We start from the raw sequence: 13,902 nt of genomic DNA on the forward strand, positions 1-13,902 counted from the left end.
ACAATTATATTTTATTGATGGCAATTTGAATGCACAGAGATACCGTGACAAGTTCCTGAGGCCCATTGTGAGGCCCATTTTTTGTGTGTCTGTGACCAACAGTCATGTGAAATCCATAGATTAGGGGCTAATGCAGTTTTTTTTTAAATTGGTTGTTTTTTTCTTATGAACTTGAACTCAGTAAAATCAATCAAATTGTTGTATGTTGCGTTTATATTTTTGTTCAGTATAGTTTTTTCTACCATTGTATAGGAGGGGTGGAAGACTAGGGGAAGGTGTCAACGTGACACAGTTAGACAGGGAAGGCAGACTACACGGCTAGTATTTTTATTATACCTCAAACCTACAGACATGCAGGCACACACACACACACACACACACACACACACACACACACACACACACACACACACACACACACACACACACATTCAGACAGACAAACACACACACATGTACTCACACACACACTTTAGGAAGTTATTACTGTATAGTGTGTGGGTCAGAAATAGCCCTGAAGTGCCTGGCTGACTGGGAGTGACTTAGCCCTCCTCTCCTCTTGGCCCTGTCAATCACAGCTCAAAACAAGATGGCAGACTGGACAGGCTGGAGATTTATTTTAATAGGCAAGGTTAAGTATTTGTTACTTTATAATAGTGAATATGACAACATTGACAAGAGGTTTTATTATTGAAAAAGATCACTTCTTCTATAGCTAATATAATTTGTGTTTTATGATGGATATTTTAGAGAACTTACCAGTGATTAAATATAGTAGGTGTCTGACAAGAGGAGTCATATTGTGCTGCCAGTATATATACAATTTTGAAGTTATATGACATCATGTGAAATGACAGAAAATATAGTTTTAACAGCTATGCTGCGTAGTGGTGTGGACATGGTGTTTAAGTGCAAATCAGTTCAGTGTCCAAGTTTCATGTTATTTGTAACCTCATGTAACTTTGCCATATCCAATAGTGATATCCTTTGGTACTTGTGCTCCTATCTACATGTACGCAGTGTGTGTGACCAGTGTACTGGTGGTCAAGGCAGACATCAAGGCTTATACCCCTGTGGGACAGCTGTTTGTGTTCGAGCTGCAGAGAGAGACCTTCCAGAATGAATTTGAACCCTTCCTGAAACACTATGGTAAGGCTGAGATTTCAGTAAGTCACCTCTTAGTGTACAGTTTAACTTTCCACTGGGCACACCACGTCATTTCAACGTGGGTAATATTTGGTAGATACATGTACATTAATCAATGAGATTCCAACCTATTTTCACCCACTCAAAAAGACTGCCAAAAGTTTGTTGAATTCCAATTTGTTATTATGTTTTCAACCATCTAAAAGCACAACCAAATTCCAATGAAAAAAAATGTCATATTCTTGGTTAATTGTCACCTAATTGTGTTATCATTGTGCTTTCAACCATTTAAAAGCACACAAGTTCAAATGGGAATACAATGTCAGGTATTTAGTTTATTTAATACAACAAGCTTAATGTGTTTTCACTGTGCTTGATCTAATAGCACAATCAAATTACTTGGATTACAGTTAGTTGAGATTACATTAAAGTATGGTATAAGTGATCAATTCTGTTTGAAATTCTGTGCAGATTAATAGAGCAATTGTGAAGATTTCCACAGACCTGTGACCCTGAACATAAGACATTTATTGTTACTGTATCCTCAAAATGTGTCCATGGCTGTGTTACTTATTTTAAGGTTGGATATATACTGTTACATTAGTTTGTAAGATAGCCTTAACATTTGGGTATTTACTGTCTTCCAAAGGTAATATTGAATTGTGTTTGGTTGACAACATAACCAAACATCAACATTTAAAGGAGATGTATCTACTGCTTGGATAGTTCCATCTGAGCCACTGGCTTAATCCTATTCTTTAACTTTTATTTTTGGATGAGATGGAGACCTGAATCCAGAAAATAATTTGTTAACTTGTCGAGAAGTGAAAATACTATTTACTGTATTGCAAAAGTTATATTGAATTGTGTTTGGTTGTCAACTGTTACGCACGCCTCTAAAAAGAGGGAACGCAACTCCCTGCTACAACTCAACTCCCCGTGAAGTGAAAGAGGTATGGACTGTAGGTGCGAATAAGGATGACAAAAGTCAGAATTTACCATTACTAGGATTTATTTCCTACACGGTAATATGGGGAAAAGGGGCTGGACGGAACCAAAGGAAAGAAAGTAAATATCAAAGCTCCCCCTCTCCTATCTAACCTGCCTACCCACTTAACTTACCCAACTTAGCACCACCTGGTGCCCTAACCAAAATACAGGGGGTGGTCCGCCCAGGTCTTACCTAGTGTGCCTAGACATTGAATATACTACGGGTATATGTATGCCCTCGGGCCTCTTGCCTAAGCACTCCCTAAGTGCCTTCCCCTTCCCCCCTGGGAACAAATGAAACAGAACAACAAACAATCCACTTCACAACAAAACTGAGAAAACTAACTCAGGTCACTAAAGATGCTCTGAACAAGCAACAAACACAGAACATAGCCAAGCTGCTACCAACAACAACTAACACAGTGCATACTCACAACCAACATGCTATAACCCCTCAGCCATAAACCTCTCTCTCAGCATTGATCTATCCAACATTCAATCTCAGCCTATAATGATATATATATCTCTCTCTCTCTATCTCTCTCAGGATCATTTCCCTTCCTCTCCTGAACAGAACACTGGCTTTATATCTTCAGGTGGCAATGGTGATTAGAGTCAGCTGCTTCTTGACGAGGGGGCGGGGTCAGCTCCAATCATCAATTAGCCTGGGGTCGACCAATCAGCTGGTTGGGGAGGCTTCCAGGAAGCCATCTCCTGAAACACACACACTCAAATACAACACAGAAACTGGGGAACGTAACATCAACACAAACAAATATCAAGTTTTAAAGGAGATGTATCTTCTACTTGGACAGCTCCATCTGTGCCACTGAGACTGGTTTTAATTCCAGTTTGTCTACAAATGAAAGAATAGGACTAAATCAAATCAAACTTTACATATACTTTAAATATAACTTGATTTGATCTAATCCTATTATTTCACTTTTATTTTTGGTTGAGATGGAGACTTGAATCGAACGTATTTATTATTAACATGTAGATTCTATTTGAAATCAACCAAAGCTTGAAACCCTAGGCCTATATGTATTGTCTATTTTTAGTTGAATCCTGGGCTGAATTTAAATAACAGCTGTTGATGACTTCCCTAATGATATAGGCCTAAATAGCATCTTTGATGATATACGACTGATAAGGTTTGGTTTCATTTCATTTGCTCTGTTGAACCTACACTTTGGAATGACTTCGATAGCAACAGTGAATCTATTAAGTGGATATTTTTCAACAATTGTTCCCATGATAGCACATTGGTGACAGTCATTGAAAAAGATCAAAGCTAAGCAGGGCTGGGCGTTGTTAAAACCCTGGATGTGAGACTGGAGGGATAACTGTAGATAGATCAACTCTCCAGTAGGAGGTGCTGTCCAGCCTATTGTATTCTTATAGTGGATATTAAGTTGAAGATCTGACATGGTTTCAAAGGTACAAATTCAACATATTTTATACAAGGTTTGTCTATTTAGAAAAATGATTACCATGATGACATAATCCTGTGGTTGAAATTTGAAACTCAAAACAACAGTTGATAACTTTAAAAAAAATCGAATGTATTTTCCACGTAAATTGACACGTCACAATATTTTGACAAATTAAGTTGAAACAACATTGATTTAACTAGTTCGTGCCCAGTGGGTTGAAGCTTGTGGTTACTAATAGCAATAATCTAACAATGTAAAGCCTTCCCAATGAATAGATATAAATGTTGGTTGTTTATTGTAATTTCTTCAAATTTTTACACTTAAAGCTTCAATACATGTATTGTTATGTCCCAACTGACATTCATACAACAAACCAGCGGGTATCATCAGGTAGGTGTCGGTAAGGTTGAAATGATATACAACCAACAACCATAATGCGTCTCTCTTCTCTCCCACTCTCCCATTCTGAAAAGCAGGGCGGGTCTACAATGATCCCATGCTGTTTAAGTGCAATATGCAGTCCTTCCCGGACCTGCCTGGCTGGCTTCGATTTACCCAGAGGCACCACTATGATAACGGCTTCCTCTACGGCACCCCACTGGCCCAGGGAAAGAGTATGATAGAGGTACACAGAGCAGACTCATCAAATAGGGGTGCTCTGAGATACACACAGATTGCGTCCCAAATAGCACCCTATTCCCTACATAGTGCACTACTTTTGACCAGAACCAGGTTGGGGATAAGAGTACCATTTGGGATACAGTCACACTGTCATGAGGATCTAGTTTATAACTTCTCTCGGTTGAAATATGTATGATTTTGCATTGAAAAATGTTAAACATATTTGAAGCATGAATGTGAAGGATATTTCTGGGCACAGTATGTAGCTTGTAATGGTCTAAGGATAAGATATTTTTTATTTCCCCTTTATTTAACCAGGTAGGCTAGTTGAGGACAAGTTCTCATTTACAACTGCAACCTGGCCAAGATAAAGCAAAGCAGTGCGACACAAACAACAACACAGAGTTACACATGGAATAAGAAAACATACAGTCAATGTGGCGAATAATTACAATTTAGCAACTTAAACACTGGAGTGATAGATGTGCAGAAGATGAATGTGCAAGTAGAGATACTGGGTTGCAAAGTAGGGTATGTTTTTGCGAGGGTATGTTTGGCAGCATGAGTGAAGGATGCTTTGTTGCGAAATAGGAAGCCGATTCTAGATTTGATTTTGTATTGGAGATGCTTAATGTGAGTCTGGAAGGAGTGTTTACAGTCTAACCAGACACCTAGGTATTTGTATTCTAAGTCAGAACCGTCCAGAGTAGTGATGCTGGACGGGCGGGTAGGTGCGGGCATCGATCAGTTGAAGAGCATGCATTTAGTTTTACTTGCATTTAAGAGCAGTTGGAGGCCATGGAAGGAGATTTGTATGGCATTTAAGCTCATCTGGAGGTTAGTTAACACAGTGTCCAAAGAAGGGCCAGAAGTACACAGAATGGTGTTGTCTGCGTAGAGGTGAATCAGAGAATCACCAGCAGCAAGAGCGACATCATTGATGTATACAGAGAAAAGAGTCGGCCCAAGAATTTAACCCTGTGGCACCCCCATAGAGGCTGCCAGAGGTCCGGACAACAGGCCCTCCGATTTGACACAGTGAACTCTATCTGAGAAGTAGTTGGTGAACCAGGCGAGGCAGTCATTTGAGAAACCAAGGCTGTTGAGTCTGCCGATAAGAATGTGGTGATTGACAGAGTCGAAAGCCTTGGCCAGGTCGATGAATACAGCTGCACAGTATTGTCTCTTATCGATGGCGGTTATGATATTGTTTAGGACCTTGAGCGTGGCTGAGGTGCACCCATGACCAGCTTGGAAACCAGATTGCATAGCGGAGAAGGTACGGTGGGATTTGAAATGGTCGGTGATCTGTTCGTTAACTTGGCTTTCGACAGAAAGGCAGGGTAGGATAGATATAGGTCTGTAGCAGTTTGGTCTAGAGTGTCTCCCCCTTTGAAGAGGGGGATGACCGCGGCAGCTTTCCAATCTTTGAGGATCTCAGACGATACGAAAGAGAGGTTGAACAGGCTAGTAATGGGGGTTGCAAAAATTTCGGCAGATCATTTTAGAAAGAGAGGGTCCAGATTGTCTAGCCCTACTGATTTGTAGGGGTCCAGATTTTGCAGCTCTTTCAGAACAGCAGCTATCTGGATTTGGGTGAAGGAGAAATGGGGAAGGTTTGGGCGAGTTGCTGTGGGGAGCGCAGGGCTGTTGACCAGGGTAGGGGAGGCCAGATGGAAAGCATGGCCAGCCGTAGAAAAATGCTTATTGAAATGATCAATTATTGTGGATTTATCGGTGGTGACAGTGTTTCCTAGCCTCAGTGCAGTGGGCAGCTTGGAGGAGGTGCTCTTATTCTCCATGGACTTTACAGTGTCCCAGAACATTTTGGAGTTTGTGCTGCAGGATGCAAATTTCTGTTTGAAAAAGCTAGCCTTTGCTTTCCTAACTGCCTGTGTATATTGGTTCCTAACTTGCCTGAAAAGTTGCATATCGCGGGGGCAATTCGATGCTAATGCCGTACGTCACAGGATGTTTTTGTGCTGGTCAAGGGCAGTCAGGTCTGGAGTGAACAACAGGCTATATCTGTTCCTGGTTCTAAATTTTTTGATTGGGGCATGCTTATTTAAGATTGTGAGGAAAGCACTTTTAAAGAATAACTAGGCATCTTCTACTGAGTGAGTGAGGTCAATATCCTTCCAGGATACCCGGGCCAAGTCAATTAGAAAGGCCTGCTCGCTGAAGTGTTTTAGGGAGCGTTTGACAGTGATGAAGGGTGGTCGTTTGACCGCAGACCCATTACGGACGCAAGCAATGAGGCAGTGATCGCTGAGATCCTGGTTGAAGACAGCAGAGGTGTATTTGGAGGGCAGGTTGGTTAGGATGATATCTATGAGGGTGCCTGTGTTTACGGATTTGAGGTTGTACCTGGTAGATTCATTGATCATTTGTGTAAGATTGAGGGCATCAAGCTTAGATTGTAGGAGGGCCAGGGTGTTAAGACATCCCGGCCATCCTTTAACATCTCACTGTTTCTCTTTCCATTTCAGATCACAGTGATTAACAAACGGAGCTATGACTCATTCAGAGACAGACTGATCATAACGATTGACCCTCCAGGTGTGTATTCTGTGATGGGAGAACAGTTCTGGGAAATAATATATTACAACATACTATCGAGTCTAAACATCCAAAATGGCACTACTTTTTTACCAAGGCTCAAAATGGCACTCTATTCCCTATATGAGTGATTCTACAGAAGTGGTGTGAATTGCTGTCCCACCCCAAAAAAGTATCCAAACTTCGGCAATAACAAACATATTGTTCAACTGATATAGTATAAATTCATTGTTTATACACCTATATCTATTGAGAGGTGGCTGTCCCAAACCCTGACTCCTAAACTTCATGTTTGAAAATTAAGCAATTCATGATTATTATTTTTTAACACTATTATTTCAATAGAACATATTGAGTTGTTCTATTATTACATCGAAAGATACTGATCTAATAATTATTTTTGTTTATTTCACATGAAGTTGGTGGCACCTTAATTGGGGAGAGTGGGCTTGTGTTAATGACTGGAGCGGATAAGGTGGAATGGTATCAAACACATGGTTTCCAGGTGTTTGATGCCATTAAATTTGCTCAGTTCTGGCCATTATTATGAGCAGTTCTCTCCTCAGCAGGCTCCTGTGGTTTAGTTTTTTAAAATCTTTCTCTGAAAAATGCTGTCCCCACTTTTGATGTCACTACAGAAACACACTTTAAAAGACTTTAGAATGAATGTCCCTTAAAACCCTACACATATCAGGTGATGGGATTGCACCCCTCTCCACTATGGCCACAGTAGTCTGACTGCAAGCATTTTGGAGAGAATTTGTGAGCAAGTTGGAAATATGTAAAGTATGGTTTTGGGACTAAAGTATATGTTTGCTGGGATGTACATCTATCCAAATGAAAGATATGTTAGCTATGGGACCTCTTTAAAGTCCAAAATCAGTCAAAAATGATCCAAACCGAAACGATCACAACCGAAACAATTGACACCATAGAGATATATATCTTTGTATCTGTGCCATTATGGAGTCTATGACAGCACGGGCAGCACCACTAAGGCTATCTCCAATTTAAAGTTGTGTGCACTATACTCTACCAACTGAGCTACAGAGGACCACCATGTGGACAAGTGCACACTTCAGGAAAAAGTGTAGAGTATTGAGATGCATAGCCAGCACTGGGCTCCAACCATCCAAAAGCCCAAAATTGACATATATTTGGCAAAACACAGACGTCTATAATGCTCTACTGTACTGAGCTCTACTGTACTATGCTGCACTGTACGCTACTGAGCTCTACTGTACTCTACTGTACTGTACGCTACTGTGCTCTACTGTACTCTACTGTACTGCACTCTACTGGGCTCTCATGTACTCTACTGTATTGTACTCTACTGGACTGTACTCTACTGTACTGTACTGTACTGTACTATACTGTACACTATCATACTGTTCTCTACTGTACTGTACTCTACCTGACTGTGTTCTGCTGTACTGTACCGTACTGTACCGTACTGTATTGTACTGTAACCTACTCTACTGTACTCTACTGTACTATACTGCACTGTGCTCTACTATATTGTACTGTACTGTAATCTACTGTACTGCAACCTACTCCACTGTACCCTACTTTCCTATGCTCTACTGTACTGTGCTGTACTGTGCTGTACTGTGCTGTACTCAAGTTTACTCTACTTGAGTTTATTACAATTGAAGAAGGGCCCATGGACTCTTGATCTATTTGGTCTTTAAGTTGTCATGGTCTCAACTCACTGGGTCTGGATCTTGGGACCAATGTCTTGGTATAAATATTGGTCTTGGCTCCTGGATAGTCTTTGCTTTACAAACCATAAGCAACCCAATTTGAAGAAGACAATGCGCTCTGATCATAAGCTGATCCCTCCCAACCCATAGGAATCCCCACCCAGTTGACTACTTTTAAATGGTGGAAGCCCTCAATGGCAATGCCTATACCAAAACGAGTTAGTCCCATCTAGAGCCCTGTATTTATCTTTATGATTGGCATTTGACACCAAAACGCCTGTTATTTTGCCAAAATAAAGATAGGTAAATTTAAACATTTTAAAACATAATTAATTAGATGCATAAGTAATTCAATCAATTAACAAGTTTCAGATTCATACAATCAACAAGGAACATTTCACAGAGAACAATAGAGATTATATTTCTCTAAATTAAATTTTAAGGTTTTGAAAACCAACTTAAAAATAATATTTTTACTATTTTGTTAATTTGGTATGCAAATAAGATTTCTAAAATGAATCTGTAATAGAAGGTTAATCAAAATGATCACTAATGAGCGTGGTGCTCCCTTTACTGCAACTTTTACACTATGCTAGTAGTGACACATTTAGTGGGGTGGTAAGGAATTCAGGTAAATATTTCAAATATTCAATACAAACAGTGTGTAGATATGTTTATCTGTCATATGTTAGAAGACATATGTGCTTAAAGTTTGGGAGAAATAGGATACAAATGTGATTTTTTTTTTTTCAACCCCCGATTTACACAACTTCTGTAGAATGACCGATATAGTGCACACTACCTTTGAGCAGAGCCCTATGAGGCCTGATCAAAAGTAATGAATTGGGTGCCATTTCAGATACACACAGTGACAGCAGTGAATACTGGTTTATTTGTTTCTCCCATTGGCCTTTCTTTCAGCAAAGAGAATGCCCTACCAGGCTGAGTTCTTCATCCCACTGAGGGAGATTGAGAAGGTGCTGCCCTCTACAGTTCAGGAAGAGATCAGGCAGGATATGATGAGGATGTGGAAGACAGACAGGCTGGACTTTGTCAATATCACGTCTGCGTTGGACCGAGGTGGCCGTGTCCCTCTGCCTCTGGCTGGACACTACGAAGGGTAAAGAAGTTTCAGATTTCAACTGTCGCTAACTGTCACTTATACTAGCTCTCAACAGAGAGCATCCCAGACCAGAAGGAGAAGTACACTATGAATTCACACTATTCATTCCCCAACTAGGCCTTGTAGTGTACATGTACACTACCGTTGAAAAGTTTGGGGTCACTTAGAAATGTTCTTGTTTTTTAAAGAAAAGCACATTTTTTGTCCATTAAAATAACATCAAATTGATCAGAAATACGGTTTAGACATTGTTAATGTTGTAAATGACTATTGTAGCTGGAAACAGCTGATTTTTTATGGAATATCTACATAGGCAAATAGAGGCCCATTATCAGCAACCATCACTCCTCTGTTCCAATGGCACATTGTGTTAGCTAATCCAAGTTTATCATTTTAAGAGAAACAGACGCCTCACAAGTCTTCAACTGGCTGCTTCATTAAATAGTACCCACAAAACACCAGTCTCAACGTCAACAGTGAAGAGACGACTCCGGGATCCTGACCTTCTTGACAGAGTTCCTCTGTCCAGTGTCTGTGTTCTTTTGCCCACCTTAATATTTTATTTTATTGGCCAGTCTGAGATATGCCTTTTTCTTGCAACTCTGCCTAGAAGGCCAGCATCCCAGAGTCAACTCTTCACTGTTGACGTTGAGACTGGTGTTTTGCGGGTGCTATTTAATGAAGCTGCCAGTTGAGGACTTGTGATGCGTCTGTTTCTCAAACTAGACACTCTAATGTACTTGTTCTCTTGCTCAGTTGTGCACCGGGGCCTACCACTCCTCTTTCTATTCTGGTTAGAGCCAGTTTACACTGTTCTGTGAAGGGAGTAGTACACAGTGTTGTACGAGATCTTCAGTTTCTTGGCAAAATCTCGAATGGAGTAGCCCTCATTTCTCAGAACAGGAATAGACTGACGAGTTTCAGAAGAAAGTCTTTGTTTCTGGCCATTTTGAGCCTGTGATCGAAGCCACAAATGCTGATGCTCCTGATACTTAACTAGTCTAAAGAAGGCCAGTTTTATTGCTTCTTTAATCAGCACAACAGTTTTCAGCTGTGCTACCGTAATTGCAAAATGGTTTTCTAATGATCAATTAGCCTTTTAAAATGATACACTTGGATTAGCTAACACAGCGTGCCATTGGAACACAGGAGTGATGGTTGCTGATAATGGGCCTCTGTACACCTATGTAGATATTCCATAAAAAATCTGCCGTTTCCAGCTACAATAGTCAATTTCAACATTAACAATGTCTATACTGTATTTCTGATCAATTGTATGTTTTTTAATGGGAAAAAAACCCAAACTTTTGAAAGGTAGTGTATCTGAACAAAAATCGTCAAATCATGCAACGTGAAGATTTAATTTCAATGATCAGAAAACATTCAGCATTTTCAGTATCAATTTTTTGGGGGGGATGAAAGAGGTCAAACTCAAACTGAAATTTAAATCAAGTGAATATTTTATTGACGTTTTCAGCACATTTCAGAATATACAGTAGGTACAGTACAGTCATTGTTAACTAAGCCAGTGTCATGCATTGGGTCCCAGGGTGTATGTGAAGGTGGGTTCAGACCAGTACTTCTCTGAGTGCTTGTTGAGGCTCCAGACTGCTGAACATAGGAGACAGTGTGAGGCCGGGGGCAGGGCCAAGATCCCTGGGGACTGCAAGGTCTGCTCCTACCCAGGCAACTGTGTCACCTGGTGCAAGTCCACCCTGGTGAGTCCACAAGCACTGGTATATCCAAAACATCATTTTTTGTCATTAGATTACTTTGGGGGGAAACATAACATTACTAACAGTGACATTTATCTGAATGAATAATGAAATGAATCACCTGCAGGTATTATGTCAAATTCTTGTAGAGTGAGCTAATCTACACACATCCAAAGCCAGAGCTGCTAATCTACACACATCCAAAGCCAGAGCTGCTAATCTACACACATCCAAAACCAGAGCTGCTAATCTACACACATCCAAAGCCAGAGCTGCTAATCTACACACATCCAAAGCCAGAGCTGCTAATCTACACACATCCAAAGCCAGAGCTGCTAATCTACACACACCCAAAGCCAGAGCTGCTAATCTACACACATCCAAAGCCAGAGCTGCTAATCTACACACATCCAAAGCCAGAGCTGCATTTAATGGTAAATCTGCCTCACACACAAGCCTTGCCAACATGTTTTTTGCAATTCATTCTCAAGGAGTAGATTGGAGGGAACAAGCATTTTAATAATTTAAATAACATTACATAGCATATCAACACGGTCATCACCTTATATTCCCTCCCTCCTAAATATGTATCCTCCTCTGCCATCCCTGTGTTTACTGTACATAGATTGATCTGTCCAGACCAGTGATCCCCCCTCCTGCCCCCACCATGGGCCCAGGTATCCTGGATGCTGGGGGGGTCTATGACCCTCCTGAGTCCCCCCCTCCCAGAGACTTCCTGCCAGACTACATTGTGACTGTGATCGTCCCCCTGGCTCTGGCCATCATCCTGTGTCTCCTATTGGCATACATCATGTGCTGCAGACGAGAGGGAGTGTATGTTATTTTTGTACTCCACTGAGATTGGCATTAGTCCTCTAATGTTGTTAAGTAATAACAACCAGCTACAACTTATCACTGAAAACCTAGCAACCTTCACTTATGAAATATCTTTACGTTTGGCAACTTTGTATTACTATTCATAGTTGTTACATAACATGTTTTGTTTTTTATTTGCAGTGAGAGAAGAGATGGAAAGACACCAGAGTACGTAGCCTTCCATTCCACATATCAAAACCCACTACACTATTTACATTTACTGAAGATGTATTACATCACACCATCAAGAAGATTAAGGAAGATGGACAAAGACATCATGTCTAATATTTTATACTATGATAATTGCCAAGGATAAGCTTAGTATCACCCCCACACTTGACTAATGTATATAAATCTTCCTCCCCTCTGTCTGTTCCTTTAGTATCCAGCTCTACCACCACCACACCATCCATGGTAACACCAGTGAGCTGCGGAGCATGGCTGGGTGTCGTGGGGTCCCTCCTCCCCTCTCCACCCTTTCCATGTTCAACGCTCGCACTAGGGAGACGGCCCCACTGTTCCAGACTGACAGCCCCAGCATCCCCCTCATCCTGGCCCAGCAGTGAGTAGTCTACTGTTACTACTACTACTCAACCCTAGCCTGGTGGTCTTGTTGGTTTGTGCTTTAGCCAACTTGTTTGTTGCCATAGATATTGGCTGAGAGAGAGAGAGAGAGAGAGAGAGAGAGAGAGAGAGAGAGAGAGAGAGAGAGAGAGAGAGAGAGAGAGAGAGAGAGAGAGAGAGAGAGAGAGAGAGAGAGAGAGAGAGAGAGAGAGAGAGAGAGAGAGAGAGAGAGAGAGAGAGAGAGAGAGAGAGAGAGAGAGAGAGAGAGAGAGAGAGAGAGAGAGAGAGAGAGAGAGAGAGAGAGAGAGAGAGAGAGAGAGAGAGAGAGAGAGAGAGAGAGAGAGAGAGAGAGAATATGAAAAAATGTATTCCACTTGGATTATGATATTTGGTGTAACCTATGGTGTAACCAACTTCAAAGTGAACCAGTAAATTTCAAATCAGGCATAAAGGTGGTTAATATTGGGGTTGATGGTTAATATTGCCATACAATTTACTTTTTATTTTATTCAACACATGTATGTTATAAACACATTATTACTTTAATTAAACTAGCAATAAGCAGTTTAGTCAACAAAACAAAAGCAAAATCATTGCTATTAAATTCAACCATAACGTTCAATTCTTCATTTGTTTTCGCAGGGAAATCAACACTGACACACTACCCAGGTAACACAGTCGAATAAATGTGTCTGAATAAATAAGTAAAACTGTACAACAAGAAGAAAAGAACGATTATGAAATACATACATGGATTATTTTTTACAATTTTGTTTTTGTTCCAACAGGAAATGAAGCCATCCAAACAGGACATACTGTACTTCCACTGCATGTATTATGGGTTTGCTGCTGGTTTGCTGTAGGATTTGAGATGTTTTCTCTTCACATTATAATTTCTTTATCCTCTTTCTTGATCACATTATACTTCTATTACAAATATTTTGGAGTGACTCCCCTTATAGAATAACCACATGAATTTCACATGTGAATGTTTTCATGTGATCAAATGTAATCTTATGTGAAGTTAATGTGATAACATATGACAACATGTAAAGTAACATGTGATAACATGAAGTTAAACATGGAACACGTCTTCACATGAAGTTAAACATGTGAAGACGTGATCACGTGAAGTGTTCCAAAAATACAGTTTTCATATGATTTCACAT

General features: G+C 40.4%; 1 protein-coding gene across 1 annotated transcript; it reads left to right on the forward strand.

The window, feature by feature from the left end:
- The first annotated feature begins 1,010 nt into the window (after positions 1-1,010).
- Positions 1,011-13,682, forward strand: sgca (sarcoglycan, alpha). The gene is made up of 10 exons (XM_038974630.1): positions 1,011-1,149; positions 4,049-4,197; positions 6,683-6,752; positions 9,377-9,575; positions 11,128-11,296; positions 11,919-12,131; positions 12,315-12,337; positions 12,552-12,731; positions 13,376-13,402; positions 13,522-13,682. Exons 1-10 carry the CDS (start codon positions 1,011-1,013, stop codon positions 13,526-13,528), a joined length of 1,176 nt encoding a protein of 391 aa, XP_038830558.1. The 3' UTR covers positions 13,529-13,682.
- Positions 13,683-13,902: the final 220 nt, after the last annotated feature.

The sequence above is a fragment of the Salvelinus namaycush genome, chromosome 35, assembly GCF_016432855.1.
Source record: "Salvelinus namaycush isolate Seneca chromosome 35, SaNama_1.0, whole genome shotgun sequence".
In the NCBI taxonomy this organism is placed as follows: domain Eukaryota; kingdom Metazoa; phylum Chordata; class Actinopteri; order Salmoniformes; family Salmonidae; genus Salvelinus; species Salvelinus namaycush.